An 18,274-nucleotide genomic window follows, 5' to 3' on the forward strand; every position below is an offset into this window, starting at 1 on the left:
AGAAGAAGGGTGAGGTGGACAGAGTGATGTGGTAATTGCTAGATGAGGTGGACAAAGAAAAAGAAAAAAATAATAATTACAGAAATGCCATGGGGGTAGAATTGGGAGGTTGAAAAAATTTGGGGCCATTTAGGAATTTTTTGGGGCCAAAACGAACTGCCGGACACAATTAGGGGCCAAAACGGTCAGTTGGTCACAAATCGGGGGCTAAAACGGAATTAACCCTTTTGATAAAGTAGGATCACTGTAGAATTAACATAATGATGACACTGACTCTATCTACTTTATTTGTCTGTGTTTTCAACTCTACTTCAATAGGTTTTGATTTCAACTCTACTTTATTTGTCTGTGTTTTCTCATATAAAGTTGTAAAAGTCATTTTCTTCTACCAAACCTGCTTTGTTTTTACCTATTTTTTCTTATAGAAAGTCAAAAAAGTCATTTTTATTTTCACACTTATGCTTACATGTAATAATTAGGGTTATTTTAGCACTATATAAATGTCATTTTTCTCATATAAAGTTGTAAAAGTCATTTTCTTCTACCAAACCTGCTTTGTTATTAGAGTTAATTCCTATATGGCCCCCTACTTTGTGACCAGCTTCCTTGATGGCCCCCAAATTTCTGTAAATTCAAATATGGCCCCCTATTTTCATGGAAATGTCATAACTACCCTTCCCATTAATATATTTTCAAAATAAAATTAAAAACAAAAACCTAAATTCCACCTCACTTCCCTCTCCACCACTCATCTCTCTCCACGTCACCTCTCTCCAACTCACCTCTCTCTCTCTCTCTCTCCAAGTCAGCACTCTTAAAAAAAAAAAAAAAATTGTTTTTTTTTCACTCACCTCTCTCTCTCTCTCTCTCTCCAATCAGCACTCTCATGAAGGTCGCCGGCCGGAAAAATTTTCCGGCCGGCGACCTTCATACTTATAAAAAAAAAAAAAAAAAAAAATTTCACTCATCTCTCTCTCTCTCTAAAAATTCCGGCGAAGGGAAAGACAGACCAGCTCTGGTCTGTTCTTCAACAGACCAAAATAGGTTGAAGCAACTTCTACAAGAAACATCTCCTTCTCTCTCTCTAGAATTTTCATTTTAGAAGATGAAGCAACTGATTCGATGCCTTGCCCGAGTTTCCGATTCTTCTCAGTACTCTCTTCTACGATCTGGGTCAATAACTTCTACAAGAAATAGAAGTAATAGACGATCCGATTTCTTACAAACAACAACAACTAGAAATCGCCGATCTAATGGAGTTCCTCAAGGTTACGTTCCGATTTATGTAGGCGAGGAGATGGAAAGATTTGTTGTAAACGCCGAGTTATTAAATCATCCAATTTTCACAGAGTTACTTCAAAGATCTGCTCAAGAATATGGGTATGAACAAAAAGGGGTTTTGAAAATCCCTTGTGGTGTTCTTGTTTTTTAAAGAGTTCTTGAACTTATTAGAATCGGTGGTGCTGATTCAATCAATGATTTTGAAAGGATTCTTAGTCAATTCTCTGAAGATTATCATCTTTAATCAGTCCCTTCTTCTCTCTTTTCTTTGATTCTGTCTTTTTTAGTTTTAGTTCTCTCTCTCTAGAAATTAGGGATTTCCCTTTTTTTTAGTTTTAGTTCTTCAACAGACCAGATTCCGGCGAAGGGAAACCCCCTTCGCCGGAATTTTTAGAGAGAGAGATGAGTGAAAATTTTTTTTTTTTTTTTTATAAGTATGAAGGTCGCCGGCCGGAAAATTTTCCGGCCGGCGACCTTCATGAGAGTGCTGATTGGAGAGAGAGAGAGAGAGGTGAGTGAAAAAAAAAAAAAAAAAATTTTTTTTTTTTTTTAAGAGTGCTGACTTGGAGAGAGAGAGAGAGGTGAGTTGGAGAGAGGTGACGTGGAGAGAGATGAGTGGTGGAGAGGGAAGTGAGGTGGAATTTAGGTTTTTGTTTTTAATTTTATTTTGAAAATATATTAATGGGAAGGGTAGTTATGACATTTCCATGAAAATAGGGGGCCATATTTGAATTTACAGAAATTTGGGGGCCATAAAGGAAGCTGGTCACAAAGTAGGGGGCCATATAGGAATTAACTCTTGTTATTACCTATTTTTTCTTTATAGAAAGTCAAAAAAGTCATTTTTATTTTCACACTTATGCTTACATGTAATAATTAGGGTTATTTTTTGGCCCCCCACCCCAACCCCCACCCACCACCACCACCACACCATATGGATATGTGAAGAGTGAAACTCCAAAATAGAGTGTATTTTGCAAACTCTACATTATGGAGATGCATAGTGAAATTCCAAATAGAGTGCATATTCTCTGCTACACATTGTCAGACATACATTTAATTCAAGTATCTCCAATGTAATACTCAAAAAACTCTACTATGCATTGTCAGACATACATTTAATATGATAAAAGTAGTTGAGCGACATGTAAAAGTCTTTATTGGTAGTACTAGAATTCAAGTCTTTCTCTAATGCAACACTCAAAAAATTATACTACACATTGTCAGACATACATTTAATATGATAAAAGTAGTTGAGTGGTAAAAAGTCTTTATTCTTACTAGAATTAAATTTGATGAGAAACAAAAAACAAAGTTACCTAGGAAATTGTTAATTACTACTACTACTATTTTCAACACAGTTAATACTTTCTCTTGACTTATCTATCAGTAAATTCAACCCATAAAGACTTTGAAGTAAATGCACAGAGTGTGACACTATAAATAGTGTATTTCACACAATTGAATTGGGTGTAGCTAGCAGAGAGATCTTTTGTAATGGATTCATCAAATAATTTGAACCAAACTAGGAGAGAAAGAGAGAAAAAAGTTGAAGAAAACAATGAAGGAGATGATGGGCTTGGGAAAATGGCTGCTTTATTTGTAGGTGCTGTTGGTCTTGCTGGATGGGGAATATCTCGTCTCCTATCTTCTTCGTCTAGCTCTGACCAAACCAACAAGCCGAACGAGCGTCTCATCGGAGTCAGAGGTAGCTACCATGGTTATCGATCTTCTAGTAGTTCTGATAACGAAGAAATCTATAACGAAACGAGACGTAGTCTTCAATATGTTGGTGCAGTATCGGATAGCAAATCAGCAGCTGGTGGTTCAACAAAAGACGCGGCAGAGAAAGTAACATGGAAAGGTCCTCCACTTGGGGAATTTATGTTGAACACAGACGGGTCGGTCAACTTGGGTGGAGCTGGGTATGGTGCAATCATAAGGGACTGGAGAGGAGACCTGGTTTGTGCAGTTGCTGGTAAATCAAAATCTGCAGGTAGTATTCTCTTACATGAACTTGAAGGTGTTGAAGCTGGTCTTAAGTTAGCTATTAAAGTAATACCTTTTGGTCGTATTAATATCGGTTCTGATAGGGAAGAAGTAGTTAGATACTTCAATTCCCCACCTAAATCTGTTCAGCGAGATGTATGGCAAACTTGGGAAAACATTAAGGCTCTTGGAAATGAGATTGAGTTTGGTGAAGTCATACATAATCCAGGGAAAGCGAACAAGGTAGCTGATGAACTCTCAAGAGTTTGGCCATCGGAAGGCGTAATTGTCTTAAGACCTCCAATTGATGGACAAAGGTGGGGAAAACTCCTTAGGTTAATTCAGGAAGATAAACAAGGCATGCAACAAGGAACAACGTCTTGTTATTATTGACAACTATGTTCCATTAGCCTTCTTCATCGTCAAACAAGATCACTCTACTTAGTAGTTTAGTTTGGGCAAAAACTGTTGTTGTTTTTCTTGCTTGCTCTGTTGTTGTTTTTTACTATGTTTTCTCTTGTTCCTAATAAAAACCCTGTATAAGAGGGTTTGCTATGCAATGTTATTGAAGGAGTGTACGTGTTAGCAGAAGTCTCAATTCTACCATGTGCCCTTACAGCACATATTGAGTTAATAATTTCTTCCAGTTTTAACAAGTCAAAATATGTTCGATTAGCCTTCTTCATCATCATCATCGTCAAACAAGATCACTCTACTTGTTAGTTTAATTTCGGCAAAAACAGTTGTTCTTTTTCTTGTGCTTGCTCTGTTGTTGTTTTTACTATGTCTTCTCTTGTTCCTAATGAAAACCCCGTATAAGAGGGATTCCTATTTTACGTTTTTGAAGGCGTGTATGCATTGGCCAAAGCCTCAATTCTAAGAAGAGATGGGTCATTCTACATGCACATGTTGAGTTATTAATTTCTTTCAATTTTAACAAGTCAAAATTTAACTCCGATTATACTATTTCAAAGGATTATAACTTAGAAAAGTACCGACCAGGGAACATTTATGCATTTTTATCTAGTTGGTTATTTTCTTCAAGATATAATATTCCAATTTGCTTTAGGTTTTTTCAAAGCAAGATTTCGGACTTTTTTTTTTTCCTTGATTGAAGGTAAAGATCATTAGTCCCTCTAATATTATACTTCTTTATGTTTTTTTTTTGATGAGATTTATACTTCTTTATGTTTTTTTTTTTATGAGATTTATACTTCTTTATGTTGCTTTTATGATGACAAAGTGTTAGGTTATGGAAAATGAAAGATACCCAAACATCAAAAATAATAATATACACCATGAAGGAATAAAATGATATACTAGATACTAACAAAACATTCATTTGAAAAGCCAATCTGAAGAGCAAACTCACAATTTCCATTGAAAAAATCTATTTCATGGTTCACCCTCCAACAAACTTGAAACATTTACAAAAAGATGGGACAATCTAACTAGACCCCAAATTGAAGATAACCAAATTGAAGATAACCAAACTTCTCTATAATACTAGTAACTGGTACAATCTACTCTTCTTTCTCTGAAGACACTGGTTCCTGTTCTTCCTGTTCGTCCGCCACTTCCTCCTGATCCTGCTGAATTAAACATTATATAGTTTAATAATCTCTTCAGTCATTAAATTTAATATCGAAGTAGACAAACTCATTTTGTGCTAATTTAGGTCATTTTGGTACGCGGAATCAGATTGTGCTTACTACAAATCAAACAACAAACTTAGCAACGGCAAGTGAAGTTATCGATTAGTACCTCTTGATTCTCAGTTTCAGCATTCTCGGCATTATAAGCTTCAATGTCACTCTCATACTTAGCCTTGAGGTCAGCTGCCCTATCCTGGTAGACCTTTTTCTCCTGATTCATCAACAATCAAAATGCACCCAAATCATCAAAACAAGAATTCCAATTATGCAAACTCTAGAAATTTCATTAACCCAAGTTTTAAATAAGGCTCACTTCATCTGATAATGATTTCCATTTCTCCCCACCTTCCTTTGCAACCTTCCATGATCAAGAACATACAGAAATTGAAATTTAAGACAAAGATTGTTATTGGATTAAGCATATAAGCAATGAAAAATGAAAGGGTAGTAAAGAAATTAGTACCACGCTGACACGATTGTTATCCGGATTTGCTTCCTTGTGTGATTTTCTAAACTCTTCCCTGTAATAACATGTACAGACAAATATTAACATTTCAATCCAACCAATTAACTAAACAAGAGAGAAAGGGAGAGAGATTACATGAAGACGAAGAAAGCAGTCGGGGGACGTTTAGGCATATTAGGATCCTTCACTTTCTTATCCTTTCTTGTTCTCTTTGATTTTGGTTCAGATGATACTGATTTCTTCCTGTAATTTCAGGGAAAACCCTAACTTAGATGACAATCTAAAAATAACAATAATCAGAAATGGAAATACTAGAAGAACAAAGTTAAGGAGCTTACTTTTCTTGAACAACTTCAACTACTTGGGCCTCTGTAAGTGAAAAACATAGACTAATCAGTAAACCCTAGTTCTAGAATCTCCCAAAAGGAAAGGGAAAAAACATCAATTAAAGTAGATCTAGTGAAATTATCAACAAAAAAAGAGTTAATAAGAATACCTAAATTCATCTTGATCTTGGAATCAAGACTACAATCATGCATATCAATCAGTACAACTGGAACATCTTTCTTACATTCCTCACTGGGAATCACCAAAACAATCCCCCATTAAACCCTAATCAACTTTCAAAATTATAAATCTGAATAAATAAAACTCAACACTAAATGAACAAACTACAAATCTAAATCTAAATACAAACAGATGAATCGTTTCACCTAAGTTAAACATTCATGAACATCAAACCTATCAACTACAAATTTCTCTTAATAACTATTCTATCAAGATGAAAATCTTACTCAGTATCAAGAAATTTAATCAAACTGAATAAACAAACCCTAAGAGTGATTTACCATCGGGTGAAAGCGCTACCATCCCTAGCGCGTTTCAGGGAATTAGTTTCTGAATCTACCCTTTTCCTTATTCTTGTAGGGTTAGATTTGGTTAATGATCCTGCTGCCATTTTTGAGTTTAGAGAGAGAGAGGGGGAGAAGGAAGTCGATGATTGAATCGGAGAGATTTTCTGAGGGTTGGAATGAGAACGAGGGTCTTGGCGGTTTAAAAAGGGGGACTAGGTTTTCAATTTTGGCGCCAGATGTCGCGCCAATTCTGAAATGTTTTTACTCTCAAATTTCTTCTTTGACGCGGATTGATGAGCTGGTATATTTTACACCGTCGATTTCTACTCATCTTGTTCTTTTGGTTTTTTGGTCATGTCGAATTAAATTGAACTTGAGCGCCAGTATTTGAGTTAAAAGGGTCGCTTTCAATTTGGTCCCCAACTGAAAACAATTTTACCCTTTGCCCCTCGTATTAATACAGCATGCTAATTTAGCCCCAAAGACTATAATTTGGGAAATTCTATAGGCGCCTCCTTCATTCACAAACTGCATCTCAAATTTGCGTTGAAGGGGATGTTTATAAATCCTCCCCTATGATTTTGGTAGTCAAACTTAATAGTCGGTGTTCTTTTTCTCTCTCTAAGGATTATTCGTTGTAAATTGTTCATGGAGAGTAACTGAGTGACGACTCTTACTAGAATACATCAAAGCAAAAAAAAAAATATCAAAGCATAAACCAGTTTGAATTCAACCTACCACCATCGTACAAAAGCTTCAACTGAAATTATATTTCTTGCATCCATGTCTACTATATGGGAGAAACCCCCCAAACCACAAATGAATACGACGATGATTTTGTCCGTCTTCGGTTGCCATCTGGGGAGTCTCCTAAATAGAAAAAGAAGAACATGAAAAGGAATGGGCTCCAAATGAAGTCAAATCCCATTCCGGTGTTGATTTCTTTATGTAGTAGTAATTTGTATCCAAGGTTTTTTAGGACTTAATTCTAAATAATGTGAATTACATTTGTTTACTTTATGCTAAACTAAACAAATCATGGACATCTCAACATAAAAAAACAAATCATGGACGAAATGCACAAGCTTTCCCCTAAATAGGTGAGTCCGCAAGTGTCTGGGAGCGCCTTTATTTACTTAATAAGATGTCAGATTCTCATTTTGTCTCACAAGTCACCTTATGTGATATACATTTACAAATAAAGACATCAAACCCGACAAAATTAATCTAATTAATTACAATTAAGACGATACTATAGCGAGTATCATTTACTTCCCTAGAAAATTACTTAAAATTTTCAGCATTCCAAAATTTAAAACCATTATAACCTTTTCCTTAAAAGAACCCAATTCTGGAGTTCCATCACGGGACAGGAGAACCTTTCCAAGACATATTTCCAAAGGCTAGTCAAAGCCATCGCGTGGCTTTTCAAACCCGATCCTATGTCTTAGGAAACACATAATAAGACCAAGAAAGATTACTAAATCAGAACGAGAGTATACGAAGAACAACAATAAGGGCTCATTTAGAAAGAAAAAAAACTAAGAGACACCTCAAAATAGTAAAGGATTTTTAATCTTATATTTCAAGCAATAGAAACATGATGAGATTAATAATCATCTTCACTTATTCTTAAATAAAACATACTGAGGTTGGCTTGCTTAGCTATATATACTAAGCAACCGTTATTCTTGTACATAACCAAATCAGACTACAAACTTGAAGGAGTTAAAGGAAATATAAGTAGCTAGGTTAACTATTATTCGACATCTGAGCCAGATAAGTTGATTTTGCTCGACTCAACCTTCTTAAACATAACCATAAATGGTCTAGCAACATCATCACTTAACAAAGCCAAACGCCTCGTAAGTGTCCCATTTACTATGTCAATATAAACCCCAATGTCTTTGCAAATTGGCCTGCATATATTGCAAACTCTAGGGCAAAACACAAGCTTGTATGCATTATTAGGGAAATCTCCTTCACCTGTCCTTATTTGAAACCAATTTCTCAAGGTTGAAGTACCAGGGTTCCCTTTTTCCCCTCTAGTTGTAATAAATGTTTGACCGGTCGCCTCGTCGAGTTCTCCAAGTTTCCATACCAACGATCGCATACAGACCGTGGCAGCACTAAATTCGACATTCAAATCGCTGGATACGCGAATTATTTTTCTATTCGGGTCGACAGGTGTAAATGTTACCGGGGTACCATCTGACACTTCAATATTCTTTTGGATCACATCGAGTATACAAAATGTACCGTTTCTATTGTTTCCTAGTGTCACCTCGCCACCCATACCGCGAGCTAGTGGAAGGATACGATATTTTTTGCCAGTTTGAAGGTCATTGCCTTTTATGTCTCGTACAGGTTTAAGTACAGTAATGGAAGATACCAACAAATTTTCAGAAACGAAGAACAGAGAAAGTAGAAGAACAGAAAAGGTAGTTCTCATTATGGAGGTATGAATTTGGTAGATAAGACTTCAGATGAAGAAATGAGATGATAAATGTTCTCCATTTATAGAAAAAGTAGATTAGAGTAGATATTGATTTACATTATATTTTAATCAACTTGATTAATTTAATATATAAAGTTTGGTACATTTTGGGGGCTGCTGGGGTATATGCCAGATCTAGGTATAGTTATCCTCGTGTCATCGTGTTTGCGTATACATAATGTAAACTTGGTGAATTATGTTATAGGTGGTCCAGGTGAAGGATAAGACCACGTGGATGCAAAGAAAAATGTTAGATACATCAGAGTTCATTTAGATTATAAATTCAATGTACGAGTAATTAGACAATATAGAAATGATCTTTTATGGGAGATTTTTACTAGTGGGAGTATATTATATGGTGAAATTACTTCTGCCCCGAAGATATCTGATATATACATTGTACTCTTTTCTCTTTTTCAGTTTTTATCTTACTGGATTTTTCGGTAAGATTTTAATGAGGCAAACTATATGTATTAATTTCCATCAGAGGTTTCAAAGATGTTCATTTTTTTAATTTAATCACTCTCATTAATCTTCTCTGACACAATTTTATTGAAGCAATTATGAGATCATTGGTCATCTAAAAATGAGTGTTATGGAATGATGTGGCTGACCATGATCCGCCAAGTAAGATACATTCAGTGTTCACTTAATTACGAAAGAGTTTTTTTCACTTAATGTGGTGTCCTGAATGGATAGGGGTGGATTGAGGGAAAACACCTAACGAAATTATGTAAAACGTATACGTATTGTAGTTTGAATTTTGGGTGTAAATGTTATACTCTCGTGTACTTATGATTTAGTTTATAACAACTGACAAAATCATGATATTACATTAGGCAAACATTTTCCAGTTTTGAGAATATAAAGAACAGCTAAATTTTTGTGGGTTGTCAATGTATTATCATGTAGGATGGGGAAGCCTTTACCAATAAGAGGTGCCTATAGATCTTTAGCTTCCCTAAGTTATAGGGAAGTACTACATGCACTCCAAAATGGGTAATGTGAACGTTCGGTATTGGTAGTGGAGGTAGAGGTTGGTAGGAGATGGGTGTACATTTAGTATCTGAACCAGCCAAACAAATCTGATCCAAACAGATTTGGGCGGTTTGGGAACCGATCTAATGGTTATTCGGTTTAGTTTGGATACTAAAATGTCCAAACTGAGGGGTTTGGTTCGGTCCGTGTATTTGTTTGACGGATAACCGTACCAAACCATTTAGTATTATTTTTATATATCATACAGGTAAGAATGTGTGACTAGCCATCATGGATGATGGAGATTCAGTTGTTTATCGTTTTTTATCTTCCTCGAATGTTGATAAACTATGTCACAATTAATCACGCACATGCAAACTTAATAATATGTGAGATAATATATTTTAGTACGTTTAAGTATAATTGAAAACTCGAAATTTTGTTCTTGAAAAAATTTGAAATTTGATTTGGTTATCCAACTGAAACAAACCGTTCATGTAATTATCAAACTAAACCATGAGCGGATTGGTTCCAATTGAGATTTACAATAATCGGACCTTTAGATTGGACTGTGGATAAACTCACAGTATCGATTATCCGACCGATGTTAACCCCAAAAGTTTGGTTATGTGAAACGAGGTTTTTATCCAAACACCGATTTTTTGAATACGGGCTCTGCTGAAGGCAGGGGCGGAACCAAGATCCCATACGTGGTCAGGCAAGCCTAAAGTTTATAAAGCAGAGTGAGAGTTGGAACCAAAATGAAAATGAAAAAAAAGGAGGCAGGCCGTGAGATTTGAACTCATGTCTTTGGGTTGGAAGCATGCAAATTTCGCCAACAAAACTAAAGCAAACTGTTGTAGATAGTTGTAGTGTAACTTGTATATGTCAAGATCAGGCCGGGCAACTGCCCAGCCTGGCAGGGCCGGCCCTGAGTTTTGTGAGGCCCGAAGCGAGTTAGTAAAGTGTGGCCCCATATATATGTATATATATATATATATATATATATATATATATATATATATATATATATATATATATGTGTGTGTGTGTGTGTAGACCTCCAAACTCCTCAAACGTTTTTTTTTCATAAAAGATCAATCAATTTTTAGCAAGAATTTCGTATGTAAGTTTGGATGTATTTGAAAGCTATGTAAGTTTGGATGGATTTGAACGTATGGAGTTTTCACAAATATACAATATCTACACGTAAGTTTGCACAAGTTAGCACATAGTTGTATAGTTCCACAAGTAGTTGAAGTCTAGAAAAGATTCACATGCCTTTTTAACCAATTCCAACACAGGACTAAATATCTTGTATATACATAGGTACCCAAATATATTGACTAAATCTGCAAAAAAATCCTACCGAGTCCTTAGTACTAAGAAGTCTTCCCAACTTTAATTAGTGGTATTCAATTTTCTTAAATAAACTTGTGTTTTTCATAAATGAATTTTTTCTTTCAATCCTCACGCATAAGTTAGTCCAAGTTACCTTTATTATACTAACTCAGATTATCAGTATCACTGTCTATTAAAAAAAAATATTGTCTTTCATCTTGACTCATATCTTAAGAGTCTCGTCAACAACTTCTATTTAAATTCTCGAGAGTGAAAAAAAAGAGGAGGAAGGAGAGAGACATGAAAAGGATATGGAGAAGAGAGAAAAAGAAAGAGAAAGGTGATAGAGATGTGTGTTCGCGAGACCCTCCCTAAAAATGACAGCTTACACTTTTCTACCGCGTAAGTCATATTTTAGACATGAAAATAGTTTAGGATATATAGAAAGAATAAGAAAGAAAATATTTTGAAAAAAGAAAGAGTAAAAAGGAAAAAATAAAAGAAAAAAACTAACATAGTGGAATTATAATTTTGGACCAAATTTGAGTATTAGATAAATATAGGGCCAAATTCTACGGTGAGTTATAATTTAGGGCGAAATTGTAATAAGCTAATTCAAAAAGGAATTTAGCTACACGTGATTCGTGAACCCAAGAGTATAAACGTGGGCCCGTATGTGAGAGTAAAATGACCTTCTAGACTTCTAGTCTAATAATGGGTCTTACTTGATTCATTTTTTCTTCAGGCACCCTTTTTTTTTAAAGTTGCAAATGAAATGTGGCCCCCAAAATTATGTGGCCCAAAGCGAGGCTTTGCTCGCTTTGGGCCAGGGCCAGCTCTGCAGCCTGGTCTCCACATAGTTCTGCCCATGGCTGAAGCCACACAGTGGTGGTTTGTGCTTTCTAATAATACGATTTTTCCAGCTTAAAATAAATCACCGATATTTCAATTAAATATAATACATTAAGTTTTCAATAAATTTTTATAATTTTAGCTTCAACCTCCACATGCTTTAGAAAATCTTCTTACAGAGATGCTGGTATCACTTTAACAATTGTGAGGGTGCCTATAGTACTTAACTTGCGCAAAACTATAATGTAATCCAGCTATTTAAACCTCTTAAAGTTAAAACAATGAAATGAAAGAGAACCGCTCTCTCTCTTAGAGAGAGAAAGTGGAATTGGGAAGGAATGGGATTTTGATGATCTTTTTGTTTTTGCTTTGGTGTGTCTCTTCTCCATAAATTATTTCACGTTGCTTGAGTTTATGATTGCCTTCTGTTTCTTCTTAGCCATCAATATTTCATATGGTGTCTTGATTTCCAATCTTCATCATTAAACTTTCCATCCACTCTTGATTTCCAAACTTCACATCACTTCCCATTCTCTCTTGATTTTCCACCATGTATGTATATAGAGAGAGAGGGTATAGATTGGGGGGATTGATATTCAAAACCGCCATCCTAATTTAGCGGGATTCGGATTTGTTTGGGGTAGAGAGAAAGTAGTTAACCTTATGAGGTTCTCTAATGGCCAGGAACAGAGGAAAATATGAAGAAGAAAGTTATCCTTTAACTTCAATTTCATCATCATCAGATCTGGGTTGAAAGAACAAGGAATCGCTAACAAAGAAGAAGGAATTGATTCGTTGAGACTTGCTGAATTAATTATGTCTTCCGATGATGACGACGGTTTTTTTCTATGAAGGTGGCGGTTTTCCGGCGATGACGACGGTTTTCCGGCGACGGTTTCCGGCGACAATGATGGTTTTCCGGCGAAAGCGACGGGGGTTTAAATTAGTATTTTCTTTATTTTAGTATTGTTAATATTTTGTCAGATCTTTAAGATCCTTTTGTCAGATCTTTAGGGTCTCTTTTCTCGGATCTTTAGGATCCCAATAGTGTCAGTGTCTAGTCCAATTTCTCCCCCTTTAGGAGGCATTTGCATTTACAGGTTTGTAAATAGCATGACGCATCCGACAGAGAGAAATAATTATTATTATCCTTGTATCGAAAAAAAAAAAAAAAGTTAAAACAATGAGGTAACTATTATAAGACAATAATTTTATTAAAAAAAACAAAAAACTATTATAAGACAATAAAATCTAGAGCCTCATAAATGGTGGAAAGGACACAAGGAGTGTAACAATACAAGGTTATACCTGTTTCTATCACAAAAAGTCGATATATAAACTATTTCATTGAGACTAAAAATCACAAGAAACATATCTCTGTGGACCCCTATGCAATATCTACACGAAAACTAAGTTGCAACAATTAATCTGACTAAAGCTCCTTATTTTGTTGTTGATATGTATACGTGGTTCATTAATATGATTCAGTGACTAACTTTTCCGTTTAAATTAGACTCGGAGTGTAATGATTAAAACTAGTTTTCTTTTGAATATGTTGTAAGATTAGACTATTTTGACTATAGTTTCACTTATCCGTATTGGCAAAAATTTCACAACTAAAAGATTATTAAACTCAATAACAACTAAAATATTCTTAAACCCAATGTTGTTATTCTGCTTAAATTAGGTATATGACCTTAGCCCCTACAGGGTAGTAACTGCGTTAACAAAAAAATAGTGACAAAATAGAGAAGTGTATTGATAAAGTGTCGTCATCACTATAGACTGCGTTTGTCTTAAATATCAGTCACAATATATTACATCTTTTGTAATCCGGCCATCATCAACTATTATTTGAAAAATCTAAAGTCGAATAAACCACTTTTGTACATATAGTATACTTGGTTTATTAGATAGGATCCCATTACTAACTTTATGATTTTAAATTGGTCTTGTTGTTTGACAATTAAGACCATTTTTTTAATACTAGGTATTAACCCGTGCCTCCGGCACGGGCGCTTTCGTTATCACATTTATCTAGATCGAACCAAATGTATAAGACTGTTGCAATATTGAACTTTACTAATAACTTATAATTGGTTGCGATTGTTTTATCGTTTGGAAAAATATTTTGTAGCTTTTAACAAAAAAGACTTGAATGAAGAATACAAGAGTGTAGTAAGCTATCTAGAGTGGATTCAGAACGATTATGAGACCTTTAGAATTCTTTAAAGAACTCCAAATGATCTCACATAAGAATGAGTTCCAAGCTTCTCCAATAGATTCTCAATCCTTAGCTTTTTGTATACGCATATTTGTTACATTGTGAATTCCACAATCTCTTATTTTTCTTTTGGGATACATACTTCAATTCCTTGACTCCTAGGGTGGAAAACTAAATCTCTTCCAAGGTAGATTTGTTGGCTTAACATAAATCATGTACCAAAATCAATTCATTCTAATAGCTTTTGCTATCCAATTCATTTTAATTCATAAAATAAATACAAACACCATGGTAAATTCAATATCATTTACTATTAACGCTCTTAATTCACATGTCTGTCGATGGAGTAGTTCAATAGCTAGAAATGTTTTTCAACTACCTCATTATTTTGCAAGCAAAAAAAAAATAAATACCCAACTTTTTGAATCGACATTTTTTCGGACTCGATAAATGGTACTTATCACGTGTCATTGTACCTCATCATCTTAAAACCTTCCATGAGCATAAGCAATAATCTGTTGAGTAAAAGAGCTAATGCATATACCGGTTGTCACAATAGATTCCCCATGTAGCAATATTCATTTTGTACAACTATAAAGAGAGCAAAACTTTTGTAGTTAAACAGATATAGAATTTTAAAAAGGCTGCAGAAAAAGGAAAAGATCAAGCCAAATTTCTAACCCTTTACCTTCTACCATTTTTTTCTCTATTAATCAACTACCATAACTCCTTAACTATTAGATTGCAACATCTTACACAGAACTTGATATAGTGGTTAGGTTTTATTTACAATCCTCAGAGAGAAAAAATAAGTAGCGGAAAAAGAAGAATCAATGATGTTTGAAGTTGGGAGTGAAAAAATAAGTAGCGGAAAAAATAAGTAGCTAGGGTTAAGAAGTTGAAATCTTACCTAACTTGAATTAGCTAGGTAAGTAACGATAAGAGCAAAAAAGCTTATTAGAAGCAAATCTATTTTGGACAGCACAATCATACTCAATATATCATATATATTTTGTCACGTTCATAGCAGTGTTCACTCCAAGCAAATTATTCTCAGGAAAGAACGTTAACTCCAAATTACGGACAAAATAAGAATCTAGAAGTAACATTTTCAGCTAAACAGAAAAGGAATCATAAAGATCCATTAGTCCTATTCGGCCAACAATTACAAAAGGAATCATAAGGATCCATTAGTCCTATTCGGCCAACAATTACAAAAGCCTTCCCAACCAATTAGGGTAGTAGATTTTGAAGATCAACAATGCTGCAGCATATGAAGAACTTGGAAATCTGTTTGGAAATCCAATCGTCATCGTTCTATAAAATCTTCTCCGCCTTCTATGTAACAACAATTGACTACAGAAAAAGCATGTGATCACATTTTTATCATTTGAAGCAGGTATTCAAACTTCATAGTCTAACTTGAAACACTTGGATACTAAAAATTTGGAAAATAGGAGGTTGGTTTTACTATCTTCTTTCTTTTTTTCATATTTTTAGTATCCAAGTCTTAGACAACTAACGCAACACGCATCTGCACTCACCAAAATCACCTTAAATCCCCCAGAGTGTTCATTTATTGAATCGACATACATTAAACATTATAAGCTACAAGAAATATCGAGACATGGGAGAGAAATTTAAATTCAACGTATTGAATATACCTGCTCATAGAGGGTTCCAAGTCTCCCTAGCGCCAACCTGTGAAACAACAGTAGTCTCAACTCTCAACCTATAAAAATCATGTAGCAACATCAATAGAACTCTGTAAAGAAATAACGGTTTGCCGAAACTCCATGATCCAGTCAAGTCTTCAATCCTCCACGAAAATCAACATTTATGCATACAGAAGAAATAGTATTCATTTCCATTAACAAAAATTTCATGGCTAAAGTATCTACCAGACTACCAATCAATCAAACAAACTAATCAAAGACATTTTCAAAAAAAAAACTATTTAAAGACACACAAACACACATGAAACTAAAAAAGAATAAGGGAAGATATCCGTCCCCGTAACCTGTTGAGGAATTAAACCGTTAACGATTGTATTTCAGTCTAATAGAGAAAAATAATAGAGAATATTCAACACCTTGAATTTAAAACACTCACCAAAATATGAAGCAAGTAATGAAGATTACTGTTTATAGTGATTGGTCGGAACCGCTAATTTGTTTCATTTTTAATCAAAGAAAATGGAAGCATCGTCTTTCTTGTGTTTTATGTTATCAGGCTTAACTTTAGCCTTGTTAATGAATCTCTCTCAAGGACAAACTACTCCACAAGATTATCTTGATCCCCAAAATGCAGCTCGAGCCGAAGTTGGTGTTGGACCGTTGAAATGGGACGACACTGTTGCAGCCTATGCCCAGGACTACGCCAATCAGAGAGCAGGGGATTGTGAGGGCATCAACTCTGATGGAGAGTATGGTGAGAACATTGCATGGAGCACTATGGGCCCGCTCTCCGCGGCAGACGCCGTGGACCTTTGGGTGTCGCGAAAAAATTACTACGATTACAATTTGAATACCGGTTTAGGGGAAGAATGTTTGCACTATACACAAGTGGTATGGGCAAAGTCTGTTCGTTTAGGATGTGCGAGTGTGAGTTTAACAAAATACAATCTATAATCTGAAAAAAATTCACACAGACAAAATCAATCTCAAATGTAAAATCAATATACTAACAAAATACAATCTATAATCTGAAAAAATTCACACAGACAATCTATAATCTGAAACATGTAGTGTGCAGAAACATTGCGTCGTTTATTAGATCAATAGGAACTCAAGATTAGAAGAATGTAAAATCAATCTACTAACAAAATACAATCTTTTCATAAAAAAAAAAACAAAATACAATCTATAATCTGAAAGAAATTCACACAGACATTTCACCAAACATGTAGTGTGCAGAAACATTGCATCGTTTATTATATCAATAGGAACTCAAGATTAGAAGAATGTGTGCGGAAACATTGCATGGTATATTAAATCAATAGAAACTCAAGATTAGAAGAACGATTCAGGAAATCAAATATCAAATGATAAGAAAAAAAAACTAACCTTGCTGGCGTCGACAAATTCCCCAAACGAAGAAGTACAAACAGATTTGGAGAAGTGATCGACTGAATGCTGAAGTACAAACCGATTAGGAAAAAAAATCAGGACACCAAAAATCAAATTCAAAGAACATAACAAAATGCTGAAGTACAAACTGATTAGGAAAAAAAATCAGGATACCAAAAATCAAATTCAAAGAACATAACAAAATGCTGAAGTACAAACTGATTAGGAAAAAAAATCAGGATACCAAAAATCAAATTCAAAGAACATAACAAAGAGTGACACAAATCGACTGAATGCTGAAGTACAAACAGGTTAGGAAAAAAATTCAGAATGCCAAAAATCAAATTCAAAGAACATAACAAAGAGTGACACAATAATCAAATTCGAAGCACAAACACTGACCTTGCCTTCGTCTACAATCAAATTCTGGTCCAATCGTTTTCAAGGAAAATTCTCTCTGAGATGGTTTATATGGAGAGATGTGAGAAGAGACATGTCTGAGAGATGTGTCCGTCCGTGAGCAGGGAGAAGCTCAAAAGATGCATTGTTGCAAGCGCCCGAGTGGCAAAGAGTCACTCAATTCAAAAGATGCATTGTTGTGAGCGTATGAAGTCTATGCAGATTTTTATCACAAAAGTACCATATCAACTCCAGACAACAAAATAAAAATTCCCAGACAACTAAATAGATTACAAGACTACTCTCAATTTTGATTCCAATAGATGAACAAATTAAATAGATTACAAGACTTATTTCTCACATAGATGAAGCAACTACATACTTATTTCTAAGATTCCAAATCAAAACAGACCAAAAGAACTCATTTCTGATTTCAACAAAACTACTCTCAATTTTGATTCCAATAAAATAGATTAGATGAATAGACGAACATGAGAAAAAAGACGAACAGAAGCAAAGTTACCTCGCTTCCTCTGCACTGACAATGGAAGGTGAAACGAATGACAAATTCTCGAACTGGAGCAGCCACTGTTTTAATAGAAAAAAGATTGAATAGATGTATCCGACGGGAAACAGATGCGTTGGTCCTGGGAAACAGATGTGGCTGAAT

General features: G+C 34.9%; 1 protein-coding gene, 1 long non-coding RNA gene and 2 pseudogenes across 3 annotated transcripts; 1 reads left to right on the plus strand and 3 right to left on the minus strand.

The window, feature by feature from the left end:
- The first annotated feature begins 1,086 nt into the window (after positions 1-1,086).
- On the plus strand, positions 1,087-1,539 carry LOC147563782 (auxin-responsive protein SAUR71 pseudogene; annotated as a pseudogene).
- Positions 1,540-4,626: 3,087 nt separating this feature from the next.
- LOC147563783 (high mobility group B protein 7-like) lies at positions 4,627-6,601 on the minus strand. Of its 2 annotated transcripts, none has more exons than XM_086640566.1 (8): positions 6,240-6,601; positions 5,888-5,970; positions 5,730-5,760; positions 5,527-5,634; positions 5,389-5,446; positions 5,239-5,283; positions 5,035-5,136; positions 4,627-4,859 (listed from the first exon to the last, which is right to left on the minus strand). In XM_086640566.1, exons 1-8 carry the CDS (start codon positions 6,347-6,349, stop codon positions 4,794-4,796), a joined length of 603 nt encoding a protein of 200 aa, XP_086496692.1. In that variant the 5' UTR covers positions 6,350-6,601; the 3' UTR covers positions 4,627-4,793. The 2 variants fall into 2 exon arrangements, with proteins under 2 accessions (XP_086496692.1, XP_086496685.1); XM_086640559.1 differs by having other exon boundaries at positions 4,627-4,862; positions 6,240-6,479.
- A 1,403-nt stretch (positions 6,602-8,004) lies between these two features.
- On the minus strand, positions 8,005-8,697 carry LOC147563784 (kunitz trypsin inhibitor 5 pseudogene; annotated as a pseudogene).
- A 6,412-nt stretch (positions 8,698-15,109) lies between these two features.
- LOC147563785 (uncharacterized) lies at positions 15,110-17,910 on the minus strand. Its single transcript, XR_015225239.1, has 4 exons — positions 17,608-17,910; positions 17,203-17,271; positions 15,802-15,869; positions 15,110-15,493 (listed from the first exon to the last, which is right to left on the minus strand). It is a non-coding gene; the product is annotated as an uncharacterized LOC147563785 (long non-coding RNA).
- Positions 17,911-18,274: the final 364 nt, after the last annotated feature.

This window comes from Eschscholzia californica, unplaced genomic scaffold (assembly GCF_041429995.1).
Source record: "Eschscholzia californica isolate CP2 unplaced genomic scaffold, dmEscCali1.0.p SCAF_1, whole genome shotgun sequence".
Lineage (NCBI taxonomy): Eukaryota > Viridiplantae > Streptophyta > Magnoliopsida > Ranunculales > Papaveraceae > Eschscholzia > Eschscholzia californica.